General features: G+C 44.1%; 1 protein-coding gene across 1 annotated transcript in view; it reads right to left on the bottom strand.

Moving 5' to 3' along the window:
- ntrk3b (neurotrophic tyrosine kinase, receptor, type 3b) overlaps nt 1–19120 on the bottom strand; it is a 251433-nt gene that overhangs the window by 45007 nt on the left and 187306 nt on the right. The window contains exon 12 of the mRNA XM_061045439.1: nt 6867–7055. Within this exon, the coding sequence (XP_060901422.1) occupies nt 6867–7055 (189 nt within the window). The remainder of the gene's footprint in view (nt 1–6866; nt 7056–19120) is intronic.

Here is a 19120-nt window from a genome sequence, read left to right as displayed (position 1 = left end):
AACAGCCTGTTCTGAGCAGGACTGAAATAGAGGGGTTTATAGACATGATCAAATACAGGATCAGAGTGGATTTAGAACAAGAAACTTCACACACATGTTTTGAGGAGCTCTGAGACTTATTTACACTGAAGAAGAGGAGGAGGAGGAGATGACCTTTAACACACACACACACACACACACACACACACACACACACACACACACACACACACACACACACACACACACACACACACACACACACACACACACACACACACACACACACACGATTCAAATGTCCTTAATCATCAGTTAGTGTTTTTATTTTCATGCAGCTGAACCGGGCTCGTCCACCGTGATTTTAAAAATAATTATTCGACTGAAATGAAAGCTTTTTTATCCTCATCACAGCTGGATGAGTAGTTCCAGAGATTCCTGATTTATGTGACATTTGAATAACAGCTGCACAGCTGCTGCGTCTTTATGAAGGAAAATGTAAAACGGGTCCCCCCCCGAGGATTAAACTCCGTCCGCCCCTAAAGCCATGGCAATATTAAACTGTTTCACTGTCTTTTGTCCCGCTTCGCCCAGTCGTCTGTATTTCCTGGATGTAAATATTTTTTATTTCTGTTTGTTGTATTCAGCTGCTTATTACTCTCCGACCACCTCACCACTCCCCTCTGATGGGAACGGAGCAGCTATAATGGGGTGTGTGTATCGACAGTGGCGAGGAGGAGTTACTTTAACCTTCAGTTTCCTCTGCAGGCGGACTCGGTCTGCATCCTGCAGCCCTATTTACGCTGAGTGGCACGCTGAAAAGCCCCGAGATTAAATCTCCATCCCAGAGCTCAGCATTGTTCATTTGTCCCGACTCACCTGAGGCCTCGACGCCAGCACACATGCGCCCCTCCCCCCCTCCCCCCCGGGGACCGAGAGACGACGCAGCACCAAGATTTACTCAGCTAGTCAGGTCAGGCGGCTGGGGGAGCACAGATGTTTGGGAGGCTTTGTTCTGTACCTGTGTGTGTGTGTGTGTGTGTGTGTGTGTGTGTGTGTGCGCGCATTTCATCACAACTTCCTGGCAACTTTCCCTCGTTTGCAATGTGTGCATCTCTCTTTGTGTGAATGTTTAAGGCTCTTCAGTTACTTGCCAACTTTGTGCTTTTATGTGTGTGTCTCTTCACAGGTGTGTGTGTGTGTGTGTGTGTGTGTGTGTGTGTGTGTGTGTGTGTGTGTGTGTGTGTGTGTGTGTGAGAGAGTATTTTTCTGCCTGACAGCTTCCCTGAGTGCATGCGGTGGGTCAATCAATGTGTCTCTCGGTCATTGACGACTTGTCTTTTGCAGGTTGGTTGCTTTGACATTGAGAAGCGGCTCAATCAAAACACTGAGGACATCCTCCTGAAACTCTCTCCTGCAGCCGATCGACACTCGGCTTCTTTATCCTGAAGTTACTCGTCAAGACTTCTAATTCACTCCGACAGTTTTGACTAAATAAAGCAGAATCAGACACTTGTCATAACGGGGGCAAACATGCATGACATGTAACTGCTATAAGTCGAAATGAAAACTGCACAAGACTGGAAGAATCTGTTTTCTCTTCATCCATCAAACACTTTCTGATTAAAACACAAAGACAAAGAGATTTGTACTGAAATTACTGTTTTTAAGACCATCTTTGGTAACGTGCCTCACATCCAAAAAGACAAACCTTTTGGAAAAACAGGAACACCCCAGGATGTGAGCAGTTAGCTGGGAGTCACTCATCCAGCAGCTAATAGCACACAAAAAGCTCTTTGCCGTTAAACTCAGTGTAGCACAGGGACCAGGAGTCTGCTGGCATCGTTGGGTAACAGCGACATGAACACCAGCGTTTACTGTTGACTCTCAGAGGGGGATCTCCTCCGAACCTGCTGCTGATGGCTCGCTGCCGCCCCGTGTTCCTGAGCTGATGCTGCACGGTGCCTGTGCACACTCGGCCTCTGTGAATAACCACTTAACAGTATATCTCGAGTTATAACGAGGAAATAAAAACATGTAAAAATGTTTTTCAGTGTTCTGCAATAAGCCAGCAGCTACATCCAGAAAGGAAGCTTACCTGAGAGGATGCACTCACATGAAACTCCTGATAATTTCACACATGTTCTGGGCGAGCCGCGTGTGTGAATGCACCGGGAATTATTCAGAAAATATGACTCATTGACATTTTTATATCCTGCAACCGGTGCGATCTCCACGCATGTCATGCAACTGCTTCCTCGTGTTTTCTTGTCGACGTTGTAACAATTGAAATTGCTGCATGTACTGTACCTTTAAGACTTACTGTGTTGCTTAGTTACAAGCACAGTGAGGTCACTAGACGGCGTTTGTGATGGACAGACTGTAACCGAATTCCTACTTTCCTTTTGCCTCTCGACTCTACAGTAATGTGAGAGATCTTGTGGACGCCATGTTCCTCAGGTACACCGGGACTCGTGAGGAAGATGTGTAGCTTGTAATAAACAATGAGGATTGAGGAAACCCGAGAGACGTGTGGTTGTGCACCTTTGTCTCCAACGCCAACCAAGAGGCACCCAAACGGTTACAGCAGGATGCTCTTAGTTCTTCTGTTTAAATGATCACTTCTTGCTGGTTGTCTTGTTTTGCTTTTGAACGTCATATTGAGGCTTCTCTTCTGTTTTTCACTGTTAGATAAAAACTCCTCACGGCAGCTTTTAAAAGAAACTGAAATAACTAAAATCCAACAACAGTTCTTACTTATTAAAGGATTCATGCTTTACACAATTAAACAGACAATCATTTCATTGTCTCACACACACACACTGTTTCCACATTGCAACATTTCGCAGGGATGAAAGTGAGATTGATTTCTTTCGACAATGACTTCTCCCTAAGCCGGCCCCTTCAGTGTTTTATTGCTGGATTAAAGTTTCAGCATCAAGTACACTTAAGCATTAAGTACTTTACACTTGCTGCTCAGGGGAGGTGCTTACAAAAAAAAAGTCTACTAAAACAAAATAGTTCTATTTGACATCTTGGGAGGAGAGGCATGCAATCCACCCTGAGCTCCGAGTCCCAACAGAGACAGTTTGTGTCGATTTATTCTGCAGAATATTCAACGTTTGGTTTATTCTGCAGCTTCAATAAGCGTATATGTGACATTTCTTCATGCAACTTTAACGAGCAGCACCAGTGTTGACACTGATCTGGAATCAGTTGTGTGTTTTTTTGCACGCTCCATATGCTGCCTGTACTCTTTATTTGTAATATAACAAGGGGTCACACTATTACCTCACAGCGGCGGGAGACCTTGCTCCGTCTAGCATTTAGCATTTAGCTTCTGGACACCTCTCTAATCTGAAAACCAATTAAACCTGTTTACACTTCAATGCAGCTTTGCTTACTTTCTATTTGGTATGTGTACTCGTACTGTATGTGCACTTTTTTATGGTGTGTCTCACCACGCCTGGAGGTGCCTCTGATGGGCTCTTAAGTGGATTTTTGATGTGGTCTGTGGGGGTCCAGTTTTCATGAGACTGCACCTGGCATGTACAAACATCTTTTGGAGTTTCTGCACTAAGCTGACAGCGGCCCGTTTGGACTTTCTGTCAAATTAGAGGAGGTTGTCTGAATTCACAACTGGCCTGGCCTGTGGGCCTTTTCCATTTCAAAACCATAATTCAGGAATCATCATCACAGCCCCGGGAACACGATGACTGCCTCTCAATCAATCTGCTCTACATTTTCCCTTCATTTAGCCGAGCTTTCAACGCTGCCAAATTACTCATGCCTTGTCTCCGCTCGCAACATTTAAATCTTCAGAAACATCAGCTTCAGCGTAGTTACGTCTCAGAGAGGGAGGTGGAGAGAGAGAGAGTCGGGGTGTGTCCGAGCCCACGTCTGTGATGGCTTCAAACAAAATCAATTAGGTAAGCCATTGCTGAGCGGGTTATCAAATAAAAACAAAAAGGCAGCCACAGATCCAAAGTCAACTTATGAGCTACATTTATTAATAGAAAACTTTTCAGCAAAAACTAAACTTCACAAAATAAAATAAACAAATCAGATTGCTATATCACGTATATCCTATGCGGCCATTTGCAGTCAAAAAAACTGTTCCGCTTCCCCACTCTCACTCTCACCCCCAGGTGTCCTCAATCAACTTAAATTACACTGCTGATACACCGCGGCTCCGCCCCCAAAGAGGGAGAAATTAGGCACAAATACCCCCAAATCAATTAACAAAAGCTAAAACCAAAATAAGCAGGAATAAATAATAATATAAATCTAAATTCATTAATGTTTGTCTCTTTTCTCTTTTTTAACTGTAAATAATTCATATGGCCATTTGGCCCCAACAACGTGTGATACCCCCTAATAAGACGGATATAATGAAAGGCTGCATGCTACACTCCAACATCAAAGCTATTGTCTAAGTTTGGCCAGCGGGATGTGACAAAGCCGTAATTAAAATAGCAAGCAGAGTGATAAAACAAAAGCCACTTGCCGGGAGACAGCGGATCGAGCCTGATACAGATCTGTCATTAGGCTAAAGAATTGTCCTTTGCCTTTTTATGCCTTTATCTCCCTAATGCGGCTACATCTCCCCCGGATCGGCCCTCTCTCAGCTCAGTGTTGAAAAAAAGGAGCTGATCCTATGAACGTCCTAATCAGTCACGCCTCGCCTGTTTACTGCAACCAAAGTTGACCTCAACAGTTCATCAGGAATCAAACCGACTGCATGACTTCATGTTTTTTTTAAATTGGCATCAGAGTGTCCGCTGTGCGATGCACTTTCCCTCTCATAATGTCCCTCGATCTCTTGCAGCTTGTTTACAGCTGCATGTGTGCAGGTTCAACTGAAGGCCAGCTGCATTAGGATGATATTGATGTTATTTGTTCATGATTTTTTTAGCAGCAGCGAGGGCATGACTGCAGCACTTTTACTGGGTTTTTTAAGGTGCCACGGGCCTGAGAGCAATGACACTGAGTGCTCCGTCTCTCCTCTGTAACTATTAAACTGATGGCTCAATACATAAATATTGCCAGGATTAAATTGAAGATCAAATATTTATGAATAAAACATCTTGTAAGGCACCCGGGGAATCGCTGGTGGAAGCTCTGCAGCAGTGCGAGTTCCCATCACATGCAGCTGTTTTAAAGTGAAACACACTCCCCCTCCTCCCCCTCCTCCTCCTCCTACACCTCCACCTCACTGTTATTGTTGGAGGTGATTTTTAAAATGTGCAGAACCGGGGCAGCCAGGAACACTATAAATTACCCGGAGGACAGGAGGTGGGAGCAGACTGGGACTGACCAGCGCATAAGTGAACTCCTGATGGGCACAGGTAAGGAGAAGTGTGGGTGTGTTTCAAATTTATGTGAGACCGCTGCTGGACTGCTAAACTGAGGAGTTGTGTGTGTGTGTGTGTGTGTGTGTGTGTGTGTGTGTGTGTGACACCCTGGCAGCGAGCTATTCCCCCGGATAAGAAGCTTTCAACTAAATGAATGAATACATTATGGATTGGTGGCCGGGGCATCAATAAAGCGGTCGTGCTGTATCGGAGCGAGGTGATGCTCTTCAGGCGACACGAGAAGCTGCAGGACAATCAAGCCTGAGCGAGGCCAGCGGGAGAACGGGGGGGGACCTAACGAGCCCCCTGTGCACCCCAAGGGAACCCTGACTGAAGACATTTGTCAAAGCGTAGAGGAGGCGGAGTGCAATACTGGCAGAATTCATCCCATCTACAAATGGGTACACCTGCGTCGACAAACATGTGAGATTCATCCTCCCCTGTCACACACCTACACACAGCCCGTTAATACACACATAGATATTTCCTTTTCTGTGTGTGTGTATCCTGGGGGGTGAAAACACATTTGTATTCAGCGTAGAGTCGGAGCCATTTTGTTTTTTTCGCAGCCGACGGTGGAAAGCAGCGGCCATTATGACCTTGTGATGAATTCAAGGTTCATTTCCTGCACTTTCCCTTTTTTTCATCCACGAGTTCAATCTAAAAAAGATAAATAAATCTGCAGATAAGAGAGGGACAACATCCTGCAAAGACCGCCAAAACATCCACCATCATGCACGTCCATGTGGACTGATGTTCAGTTTCCAGGTGCATGGGAGAAAAGTTTCATTCTCACCCGCTGTCATTTATTCATTAGCCCCCCCGATCAGATCTCCTGTGCAGAGCGTGAGCCGCTATAAATCAGTCGACGGCTGGCCATTCAAAATTCATGCAATTCATAATTCACAAGAGGAGCCGTCATTTATTTATTTATCACCTCTAAATGGGATTTCCTGCCTTCTCATTGGCTCACACTCCCCAAAGTCAACTTTCCGTTATGTCGGACCAGCGGCCATTTTGAGAGCGAGCCAAGAGGTAAACACAGCAGATCTCATGTGCTGCCACTCACACAGACAGAGGGGGGCGGGGGGGGTCTTCCCTCTGAATAAATCCGGCTGGTGTCGCCTGGAAGGGGGAAGCAGCAGGCGCCAGGCTGCGGCTGGCTGCCGGCACAGTTGTTTTCCGCTGACTCTCTTGAGCTAGTTGATGTAATTGTGAGTAATTAGGCCTTAAAGTGGTCTTGTCTCTCCCCAACCTGGAACATGAGTCCTGAGGGAGCCTTAGAGAGAGAGAGGGGGGGGCTGCTGTCTGAACACCAGGAGCTGATATACTGTACACAAAGCTGCTTCCTGTCCTCACAGATCCTCCATGAAGAAGCTGGAGCATAGCCGCCAGATGCTAACACCATATGATCACACAAAGAGAACGTGGCCATCGTGTCTGAACAGCAACTTGTCAGGGGTCTCTTTGTGTTCCCATAACTGAGGGGTTAAAAAAACGAGTAACGAGGGACGACCTTCTGTGGGGACTTACGGGTTGCTGGTTTGTTGCAGTTGTGTCCGTGTCTGAAGTACTGCGGATTCTCCACCACGGGAATGCGAGTCATCCCTATGACGACCGCATCAGGACCCGCGTCCAGCGTGCAGGGGGTTATGATCCCGTGGTTGACGTGATGCAGGGGGCTGGCAGAGTCCTCCTCGCCACTGATCACAGCTACCGGACCTGAAGGAAAAAAAAAAAAAAAAGAGACAGAGGGAAAGGTTAATTCATCAGAGACGAGACGTTGCAGCTCGTCTTATTGACTGAAAGCAACACGCCGCCACCTGACGTGACGAACATGGAGGTCAAACTGTTTTTTATGTGAAAATGTTTTTTGACTTATTGTGACTCGACTCCGATTGTATGTGTAGAGAAAAACAAGAAAACGACCATGCAGATCAATTTGTGAAAAATCGACTTCATCGATTGACATTTGGTGAATTGATGTGAAAACAGGTTCTTTGTTTTTAGCCACAGACTAATGAGAATGAGAGAAGTGTGAGTCATGTGACCTTAGGCTTTGTATCGAGGTACATTGCACTTTATTTCACTCTTCTGTGCATAGTGATAGAGAGAGAACAGTATGAATCATCAGCAACATGGTTTGACTGATGGCTTCAATAAGTCAGTCCACATGAAAAACACAAGTGGAGTTTTTACACTTTTCTTCCAGTGAGAAAAACTGAAATATTTATTTCCACTGACTTTCTGCAGAAGCGTCAATAAGTTTTTTTTTTTTTCGTAGGGCTCTGACTGTCTGTGTTGAAGTCAAGACCACACTCACCGAGACCAAAACATGCCAGAGACCAGACAGTTAGGGGACAAGACCAAGACCAAGGCAAGGCCAGACCAACTCAAGACCAAGACCAAGGCAGGGCCAGACCAAATCAAGACCAAGACCAAGACCAAGGCAGGGCCAGACCAAATCAAGACCAAGACCAAGACCAAGGCAGGGCCAGACCAACTCAAGACGAAGACCAAGACCAAGGCAGGGCCAGACCAAATCAAGACCAAGACCAAGGCAGGGCCAGACCAAATCAAGACCAAGACGAAGACCAAGACCAAGGCAGGGCCAGACCAACTCAAGACCAAGACCAAGACCAAGGCAGGGCCAGAACAAATCAAGACCAAGACCAAGACCAAGGCAGGGCCAGACCAAATCGAGACCAAGACATTTATGGATCAAGACCAAGACCAAGACAGGGGGAGACGGAGACCATAAATTCTAATTCTTCTAATCCCAGTAATGATGTGAAAGAATAGTCTGTACTGGGTGCTCTTGACTGGTCTTGATTTAAAATCCAGAGTCTGCCCAGTCTGAGAGACAAGACCGAGTTAAACAAGGTTTCCAAACCGAGACGAGACAAAGACCTTAAAAAAGCGGTCTGGAGCCCGGTCTCAAGATCAAGACCGATCCTGATTACTACAGCCGGGCTCTGACTTTAATTCAGGATAAAAAGAGGAAACTGGTCTCCAAAGGCTCAGGGGAGTTATTCCCATTCTAATTATTGACATTTCTAAAATAAAAAAAAACTTGATTCATTAAAATAAGTGACTCGAAGATTACTCTGTAATGAAATCAATGATTAACTGAAGCCTCAGTGTTTTTATTGATTCAGTAATGCATCATTTTAAAAACACTAGAGTCTTATCTGGTAGGATCCATGGTGTCAACACATTCCAACAATTATTCCCCCTCCTTCATAAAAATTCATAAAACCCTCCGACATGACTCCCCGTCAGCCGCTGTGATCCAGTTTCCTGTTCCATCACGGCCGTGTCAAAAGCAACACACGTCTCTGACAGGTGCAATCCTCCGACAGGAAAGAGGAGAGCAGACGAAGTCAACAGCCGACAGTCGAAAGATTCGGTGCAGCTGTGACAGTGAATCTGTTTACCGGCACAGTCGAGCCCCCTCGCTCACTCTGACAACACCGTAAATAGTAATGAAGGCCCAGTCATGGCAAATTATAGACCCTGAGATGTAGAGAGCTGTGAGGTGTGATGAACTGACATGTGAGCGGCGTCTTATCGACAGCGTTTGGCTCTTACGCACGACGTTCATACCTGAGCACGTGTTTCCTCCACTGGGTCACCAAATCCACCCCAAAACACTCGGGACAGGAAGTGCTCTGCAGCTCTGAGACCTACGGCTGTGTCCAAATCATGAAATCATTCACTACTCCCTACTCAGGCCGTTCTCTTTAGAAGAATATATACAGTAGAGAACTCAGACTTCGTCATTGGCGTTGCTCAATAAAAACGAGCAGCTTGGCGCCGGTCGGGGATAATAGCTAAATAGTTAGCATAACATAAATTTCAGGGGCGGCTGTGGTTCAGTGGTAGAGTCGGTTGTCTCTCAACTATAGGTCGCTACATGTCCGATGTGTCCTTTAGGCAAGACGCTTAAACCCAAGTTGCTCCCACTGCTTCGTCGGCGGTGTATGAATTGGCGTGGTTAATCCCGATGGTCACTTTACAGCCTCTACCATCAGGGTGTGAATGTGTAGGTGTGACCTGTCTGGGCTTTAAGTAGTCAGAAGACTAGAAAGGCGTTATACAAGCTCCATTCACCATAACTGATATTATACATAATGAATGTTTACAGTTATAAACCTCCAAAATGACCAAAGCCACCTCACAAAGATCCTTGTGTTGTTTCACTTTAACATAATATGGGATGGAATGAAACCCCATCAGATCAGACTCCAGTGTCAGATCGATGAGGCCTTGGGGGAAAGGCCTGGACCTGGTCCAGAACTACACAAAAATCTCTCCCCCCCTGCCCCCCCCACCAACCAACCTCCACCCGATTCTTTGGGAGATGAAGGTTTTTTTGTGAGCAGCGGAGGGGAAATTGCTCTTCTCAACTTCAGTACATCCTAAAAAAATTGCATTTATGTTACCTGAGTGATGAAAAGGCCCGTCGGCCTCCGAGAAGGTTTTTTATCATCCGAGTCGTTGCCTCTGCACTGAATGGGATTCAGGACTGGACGTTTTTCCCCTCAAACGCCCGTCTGACAGTAAAGTTCCTCTCTATTAAACCTGCGCTGATTTATTCAGGAGGACTGGAAAATGAAACGAGAAGACTTTTGGCTATATTTTAAACTCTTTTCATGTCTCGTCCTTTTCAGAACTTTTTTTTTTTTTTTAGTAGTAATATGTTCCATACAGAAGGTGTATTCAGCCGTGAACTGAAAGAAATGAATTCAGACCGTTACTAAGGACACTGAACGCTGATTCAGTCATACCTCTAAGACATGAGGGGATCATTTAAATGTCAACATCCAAATCATCCTTCAGAGGAACGTATCACAGATTGTGTGAACAGGTCGATTTAAGGTTACTGCAAAAATCCCATTTTCAGAAACACTGTGAACAAAACTTTGAAAGCAACACACCTTTGAAATTCCTTAGATTCTACCCACCAATTCATGTTCTCATACATGTTTTAATTTCATCAGATTTTATCATCACTGATTGTAGTAGTGGAGCCTTAAACGTACAATTTGTCTAGATTCATTCAAAATTGACTAAAGCTATGTTTATGTTTTTGTCAAAACCTCAAATATTTCAAACAGTTATCAAAGCCAAAGAAATCTGTAACTTTATAGTTGTTAGGGGACGTGTCTTGTCGAGGTGGCCGCCATGACAGACAGAATGTTTATCGTTGCCATGGAAACACCGGATGTTATGTCAAAGACCGCTGCATGAGGAACGTCATGTAAATTATACTCTGATACATTAGCTCGTCTGTAAACATATTCTCTTCTTCAGGTCGGTTTCACCCGGTCGTCATGACTACGGTCAACGAGAAGTGGAGCAGGGGGAGTAGCAGAGAGAACTCCCATGATTCCCCACTAGCCTCAACGTCATCTTTTGTTATTGTATTAATGATTGAGAGCCCCCTGGTGGAGGAATCTACATATTGTATCTTTAAAATGTACTGTATACCGACCGTTAGCATGCCATTACCGACATAATGAAATACGGGTCATGAAACATTCATCTAATCCGAGCTCTGTTCGATGAGCTAGCATCAAGCTAGCACAACCGGTCCATCAATATAATTCAACAACAATAAGCAAACGTTCATTACTAAATCAGCTACGTAGTCATTTTAATATTATTTGGCAACATGTCAAATGTATTTCAATATGGAACTGTTGAGCTCTGTGATTGGACAGTCCGAGAGCCGCAGTGCATTGTGGGGCGGTTTAGGATGACCAGTGTGCTCCCGTTTCATACTTTGACATCCTGGCCAAATCTAGTAAACATCCGAGGATTTCACACAGATACAAAAATTGCATACTATGATTTCAGATCATTTGACTAATTCAATGTGAAGTCACATTTAGTACGAATAGTAGGAAAGTCTGCGGTTTAGGACTCAACCTGAGTCTATCGCTGGCTGACCTGAACCAGTGGCAATGGATACCATAACCTAGCAACAGTAACTAAGGGGGGCGAGACACTAGACCGGTCAATCATCGCTGGAAAAAAAAAAAAAAACAGCCTACACACAAATTGTAATGACATAAAGTTCACTTTGTGATTTCATCCGCCTGGTTGTAAGACTTTCTGGAGTGCAACAGGATCTCAATAGTTCAGTTTCCAAAAGAAAAAGGCAGCATGATGGAAATATTCCAAGGAAAAATCCAGTGTTAGACCATGATTCACACCATTGATAAAGTACAAACAATGCCAGATTCTCTGCACTAACTTCTAACGTGTAGCGTAGTGCAGGGTACAACAGAGTATACCCACTTCTAATTTAATCTCCTCTGATTCACACCATTGTTTGATTGACAATATTCAGTTGGATGCTCCATTTTCTTTCCTAGGATGGTGAAAAGACGACCCTCTCTACTCTGTCTCTGATTGGCTAGAACACACTGACTATGCAAGACATGTCAAAGTTCATAACAGAGGCTGCACATGTTGCTTAAAAGAAAAACATTTGGGGGGAAAATGAAGAGTATACCCTCTTCTTCAGGCACCACTACACCACTGCTTCAAAATGTCAAACAGTGTAGAACACCTGCTGTCAAATCAAATAGTCTTAATAAATCAACGTGTTATTTTTCATACTCCATTTCATCTGAATCTCACACAACTTCCCAGAACACACCACCAACTGCAGACAATAAATCACTCCTTCATGTAACATGTTCAGAGTAACAGACAGCACGCCTTCCTTCTAGAAAAGTCTGAGATCAGTGTGGCATGTCGTCATTTGAAGATTAGTTAAATCTCATTGCTCAAATCCTTCTATGCTTTGCCAGCCGATATGTTTCTCCAGCAAACATCCTATTCCTTTTCTGTAGAAATATGTCACTGCAGCACAGATCCCTCCCTCCTTTTATTTTTCAGGAAACACGTCAGACAGTCGGGCATTACTCAAGAGTTCCTCCCCGAGGCGTGCTGGAAACCTCGCTGCTCAGAGTGTTTTATGTGCATGTGAGGTGCAGTTCGCAGGTGCATTAGTTAATTCAGCCAAATCCATTGATCAAGTGTGACATTTGCATCATCTGTTTCTTTGAGTTTAGAAGTCAATCTCATTTACTCAGTGGGAGCAGAGGCATCGGCGCCTCTTAAAATGGACTCGTTCATTAAGGTGTCGTCCAAGTGCCGGGCCAGCGGGTCCATCTGGGACCAGGACTCGGTGATGAATTAAAACAGCGAGAAAAAAACTCTGGACCGGGCACCTTTCAGACAGAAGACTACTTTAATTTATGGGCTTCGCCACCTTGTAAGAATAATCAATAAACCTCTAACACACACACAACCTTAACTCACGACTACACCATTTATTTCACCAGGATTATGGATGTTTACACTGTTGCTGGTGACGAGTTAGAAGGACATCATGGTCACATTTAACTAGTGATGGGAACTAGTTCAAGCAGGAAGCATGAGAGCAGGAATGATGTGAAAAGTCCATCCTCTCTGTCTTCTGCCTGCTCCACTTTTCAGAAAATGTGTGCTCAAACAGGCCGTTTGGAGATTTTCCCTTCATGACATCACAAAGGGCAGTAGCCCCTCCCCCAGGTGGGTGACACTCCCACAGCTAGGTGTTTGTTCTGCCCTCTGAGTCTGCCTTCTCACCGTAAACAATAGGACATGGAGCGAGAAAGCACCGAGTACACCCAAGCCCTTCCAGAGAGGGGGCGTGGTCAGACACAGCTCATTTACATATTTAAAGGTACAGACACAGAAACAGCCTGTTCTGAGCAGGGCTCAAATAGAGGGGTTTATAGACGTGATCAAATACAGGATCAGAGTGGATTTAGAACAAGAAACTTCACACACATGTTTTGAGGAGCTCTGAGACTTATTTACACTGAAGAAGAGGAGGAGGAGGATATGTCACCTTTAACTCTACTTTCTCTAACTGCATGTAAACATATGAATGTAGTATGGATGTGTGAATGTGAAATGCAGTGTAGAAGCAGCTCCGAGTGGGCAGAGCTCCACTTACAAAAAGCTATTTATTGATGAAGGTGGTTGTGGTTAAGTGCAGCTTGAAAAAGAATACCTGCAGGTACTTTGTAATTGGTATAAGGTACTGTTGAATTTTTTATTTTTTTATTTTATTATTTGTGTTTTCCACAGCTCACACCAGACATTTCCTCTCGCTCTCAGTCGTGTGCTCTCTGCACGCCTCAGAGCCTTCAGCAGAAAATATGCCTGACTCGACAGAAGTTTCACATCTGACAGGTTTTAATGTAAATCCGAAACCTTAAACACACATTCTCTTCAAGCTGCGGCTCCTCTCAAGGGCATAACAAAGTCTGCAGGTGGCAAGAATGTGAAAAATCAAACACTGCTGTTTCTTCCTTTGGCTTGTGTGAAAAACACACGTTACCACTTTAGCATTCAAGGATTTGCAATATCCTTTTCTTTTTTCTTATTATTCAAAAAAGACAAAAGCCAACATTGATTTTCACTGTGAGACTTTATTCTAAGAGATCATATCCAATATTAACAAGTGCATAAGAAGGATGAAAAATGTGCAAAATCTTTGACGATTACACGCCATGAAGGTGGCTTCATGTACCTAAAGAGGTAGCTCATGTGAGAGTGGGGGCAGGAGAACCCCCCCTGATGGGTTTTAGACCCTGATGTGGTTGATGGAGGTGGAGGTGGGAGGACACAGGATGTGATGAGTCTTCTACGGAGCTCAGCCGGGACACTGGATGAGATGTTTTGGAGGAGGACAGGGTGGAGGAGGGTCGCAATGAATCCACACTAAAATGAACACTGACAGCAGCAGAGAGAAAAACAGACTCAGAGTTTGAGAGCAGCCGGATGATTGGCCTGTGATCAGCTGATTGGAGAAGCAGAGAGACAGAGAGAGGGAAAGAAACTGATGTGAAAGATGAACATGTGCTATTCTCTATTACAGTAACATCTAGATGTGTAGTAACCTTAGGAGGGAATCAATCCAGACCACCGACAGTCACATAATCTCACAGGTTGTAACTGTTGTTGTTACTTCTTATCCTGCAAACGTTGGAGATCAAGCGCTTTTAGGTTGGTGCTATGACTCTCAGTAAAACAGAGCAGTTTTTTTTGTTCCTTTGCAAAAATGAAATTATGTATTCGTAGCCTCTTTAAAGGCTTTCTATGTGATTTTTTTTGATCCAGCAGATGTCGCCCTTGAGCTCCAGCATGAAACCAAAACAACTCACGCTGCATTGTTGTGTTAGCATGCTAATGCTAGCAATCTTTATTCTGCTCGTATCTTCACACTGCATGTAAATTTACCTGAAATGAGTGTGATCTAGAAACACAGTTAAGCAGTGAGTACAGTATGTTATTCTTCTTTTCTCTAGTCCCTCAATTAAACAACTTTTATACACGAGGGGAGGAGTCAGCCGGCCGTCCGGGCGATGTAAACAAAGTGAAGATAGGACTCTGAAAACTCTGAAAACATCACAGACAGTGGGACTCGGGTGTTACACCCATTGTAGACAGTCATGACTCACAGAGTTATTTTCAGATACTTGATTTATATTTAAGTGTGAAAAATCACATAGAAAGTATTTAAAAGTTGCGCTGCACTCCTGAACATGTCCGGACATTTCACAGGAGAGCTGCATGTGTGAATGCAAACAGCTTCATCTGTTCACCATGACATGTTTAGTTTCTAGTCTGAGTGATGTTGGAGTGCATCCATGTGTGAATGCAGGCGGTTATAATCTGTAACATTTACTGCGAGTGAGTGGGCGGGGCTTCATACTCTTTACTGCTCTACCTCAGCTGCTTAAATGAACTTTTCAAATTTGTGTTTGCACTGTGGTAATGTCTTTAAACATGTTGTAGCGGTGATAACACATATAGAGCCTGAATGACTGCAGTCTCCTCCTCCTCCTGCAGGAGCTTCACCCTCATCATCTACAGCGAAACCGTGTGTCATGATGTTCAAAATCATCCGACACAGTCACTGATCTCCCGCTTTGAGTTTGACGGAGGCAATTCCAGAAACTATCAGGCGATGGATGTCAGGCATCTATCCAGAAAATGTCAAAGGTCATGTGTGAACGAGGCTCACATTAATGCAGTACTCTCCTCCTGCTTATACCACAGATATAAGAAGTGTTTTAATCTCAAATGTTTCCTCTTTTGTTTCTCCTGCAGGCTTCTTTATTTTTTTATTACAGAATCTGTTTGGTTTTTGTCTCACCTGCACATGTTTTAATTCCAGCTCCTTCCTCCCTGTTCACAGTGTTTTATTAAAGTATTTTTTCTGCAAACATACAACAGCAGACTCAAAAAAACAGCAGGGGTGTTAGTCCGTGGAACAACCTTATTTTTGTGTGTTCGTGCTTCCAAGATGTGTGCTGAAGGTGATTCTCAGGACAAGAAAATGAAAAAAAAACGACAAAAAAATAAAAATGAAAAAGCCAGCGGGTGACTCTGTCGGGTTTTCCCTGTGGTGCCGAATAAATTGTGCAGAGTATGATTGCTTCCGTTCCACCTCCTTGTGGTAATTATCACACAGATCCCTTTCAAAGGTAGTTAATTAGGACTGGAATTAACTTGAGGACATGTAAAATGAACAAGAGAACACAGGAAGGATATCTTACTGCGGCGGCGAGGCCCCTCTTCTAGTTAATGACGGATTTCAAACCGGTTACATTCAAAAAGTGTGAAGGTGGTAAAACAAGGGACATCGAGGCGAGCATGTGACGCATGTGATGAAGAGAAAAGAGACACAAATATGAACCGAATGTGGAACAGCTTGACGCGTTTTCTATCGATCTCTCACAGATCATCGTTTTGGTGTCCTGTCATCTGTACTTAGAAGTTCAAGTTTCAAACGGTTAGTCTTCACAGATTACAATAATCCTGCTAAATGTGTAAATTAATCACAATTTCAATGACTTCTTCAAAGTGAATTTGATTACTTTAGGATTGCTTTTCTCTCTGAATGTTTTCAGCTGGATGATAAAACTGATAAGTCCTGAAAACATCAACAAGCTGTGAACTGTTGGAGCACATGGCGACGAGCCTTGACGTCGTCAGGTGGTCACCGGGACGGCTGACTTCTGCGACGCAGTAGTGCAATGTGAGTTCATAGACTAGGACGTAGATATATAAATGTACTCATTTACATATTTAAAGGCACAGACACAGAAACAGCCTGTTCTGAGCAGGGCTGAAATAGAGGGGTTTATAGACATGATCAAATACAGGATCAGAGTGGATTCAGAACAAGAAACTTCACACACATGTTTAAATTGTTTGAGGAGGATATGTGACCTTTAAGAAAGTTCTTGAGTTTTGTCCAAACAGCTTTACTGACCTGCACGATCATGGAAAAAAACATGGTATAAAAGATGTTTAAGAACAGCAATATAATTCTATTTTGTTTTTCCCAGAAAATAGATTATCATACATTTACCTTCACAATTAAACAAGGTAATTGAAACCAGCAAATGTCCTAACAGCTAAACTGTTTTTTAAACCCAAACCTCTGACAGAGACCTTTAGACACCTCACTTGGTTATTGAACGCCATTAGCACGGTGTGACTGGTAGCTTTAATGTAAAAAAAAAAAAAAACCCACACAGCGAGTGTAGCGTTAGCGCTATAAAAAGACCAGCTAATTACCAAGTGCTTCATCTGTGTGAAGAAGCCTCGAGGTTATGTGCAGAGCTCAGATGACAACTCCCCTCTCTGCACCAAAGACGACATGTAAGTAGCTCTCCTGACAAAACGGCCTCGGCCTGCTCGCTCGACCTCCCACTTAACAACATGTGAGAGTCGCACAGAAACAAAACCCCAACCAGCACCCTCCACGGTGACCCACTGCGGCGCACATCGGGGGTTATGACAGCCGAGCTGGAATATAGGCCACGGTGGATTTACAGCCGTCCCGCTCAGCTCAATGTGCTCCCTGTTTATTGTCTTATAAACAATGACGGACACTGAAGGACGATACAAGGCAGAAATAAACAGACATTTGAAAAGCTGCTGTTAAGCTATCAGTCATTGCATCAGAAAGCCACTTGTGCGTCCTCTAAAAACTCCAGCTCCTACACCACACAGGACATTATCTACAATGACACAGGACCCAACCAATTACAGCCGGTGCTGCTGTGCGTCGGTGGTCCTGATGCCGAAAAATGATAATAAAACCAAACAGTGAGATTGTTATTCTGACTCTGCGCTCCCACAGTGCCCTATCAGCTCTTGTATCTGTGACAACACATTACCCTGTAAGCTCCCTCAAGACAGACAGAGCAATTTTTACACAAGTCTGAAAAGTGATGGGACATGACATCATTCAGCCGCCGAGCTGTCTCCGGTCCGCTCCTTGATTTATGACTACAACAGAGTCGGGATCTTTACCAAAAACTTGGGGCCCACATTTTTATTTCCTGTTCTGCGCACAAACACAAATTGAAAACATAACATCTGAGAGTGTATTCAGAGGCGCGCAAGTCTCCGCTCTGTTTGGGGGTTTCATTCTTCTCCCGAGGCAATATAATCAGAAAAGCCCGAATGAAAAGCTTGTGGTGGCATTGTTACGGGGAACTAGTTTGCATCATAAACTCGGCAGTCAAGGCAACATAACACACAAACTGAACAAACGTATGCGCGGCGGCAGCCACACACTCGATGGCTATATTTCTTGTCACGGCATTAGAATATGAAACGATTTTCCCCGACGTCGAGCGTCTGGCACCGTTTGCATGTAAATCACAAGGAGGGCCACATTCAGCCCGCTGCAGTCCCACCAAACAGCTTCATGATTGTGCACATCAGCGCCGCCGCGGCTCAAGCCTCCCGCATGCTAATGTGTCCCACAATCCCACTGGGGATGCAACAAGTGTTTTTTTTCACAGAGACAAATAAAGGTAAGACTGTGGTGAGAATGTTAGTTGGTCGAGGTTAACTTAACAGACGTACATCACCAAAGTGAATCAGATCAGAATGCAGCATTGAACCTGAATCATTCCCTCTTTATAAATATTTATCACAGGCTCCAGAGCTGCACAGACAGCTACTCCATTGTGCTCCCAAGAGGGGAAAAAAAATGTTTCACAGTCTGCACATTGAACCGAACGCAGTGTGTAGCTGCATACCTCGAAATGTAACAAAAAAAACGAAGACCAGGAGCAGCTCACCTGCAGAATTTTGATTGGCTGTGAGGAGGCGTCTACACATTACTAAGTTAGTATCCCCCTCCTAGACGTGTGCTTCATGTCGTCAGTCTGCTTTTTTTTTATCTTCTATCTTCTAGTTTGCTCTGATTTATTCTGATATGTGATTTATCCCATTTATGAAACTCTGAGCTCTGAGTTCCTGAACTGCTGCGGCCATTTTGTTTCTGCAAAAAAACCCACTGAGAATTGTTGGTTAACATCCTGATGAGCATCGTTACAGCTCCTGTGTTTTGCCTTTCTGTGTGTGTGTTTTGTGTCCCTGCAGGTCGCTGGTGGGCGGAGTTCCACCACACCTGTGCACATCCGGCCAGTGACCCAGGTGGAGGCTATTTCAAGATGGAACAGTCAAGCTTTTATTTGAAGATATTTTCAGATTTAATCATTTCAGTGATTTTTTAATTTTCTATTTTCTTTTCTTTCCTCTGTCATGATGCTTTTTGATGTCTTGTGTGAAGCACTTTGAATTGCCTCGTTGTTGAAATGTGCTCTATAAATAAACTTGCCTTGAGCTGACATTCAACCACTAACTCTATATCACCGTACAGTGAGCGACAGGCTTTAGGCAAAAAC

The sequence above is a fragment of the Labrus mixtus genome, chromosome 1 (assembly GCF_963584025.1).
Source record: "Labrus mixtus chromosome 1, fLabMix1.1, whole genome shotgun sequence".
Taxonomy (NCBI): Eukaryota; Metazoa; Chordata; class Actinopteri; order Labriformes; family Labridae; genus Labrus; species Labrus mixtus.
Note: the sequence above shows the minus strand (reverse complement) of the source record. Positions and strands in the feature narration are given on the sequence as shown.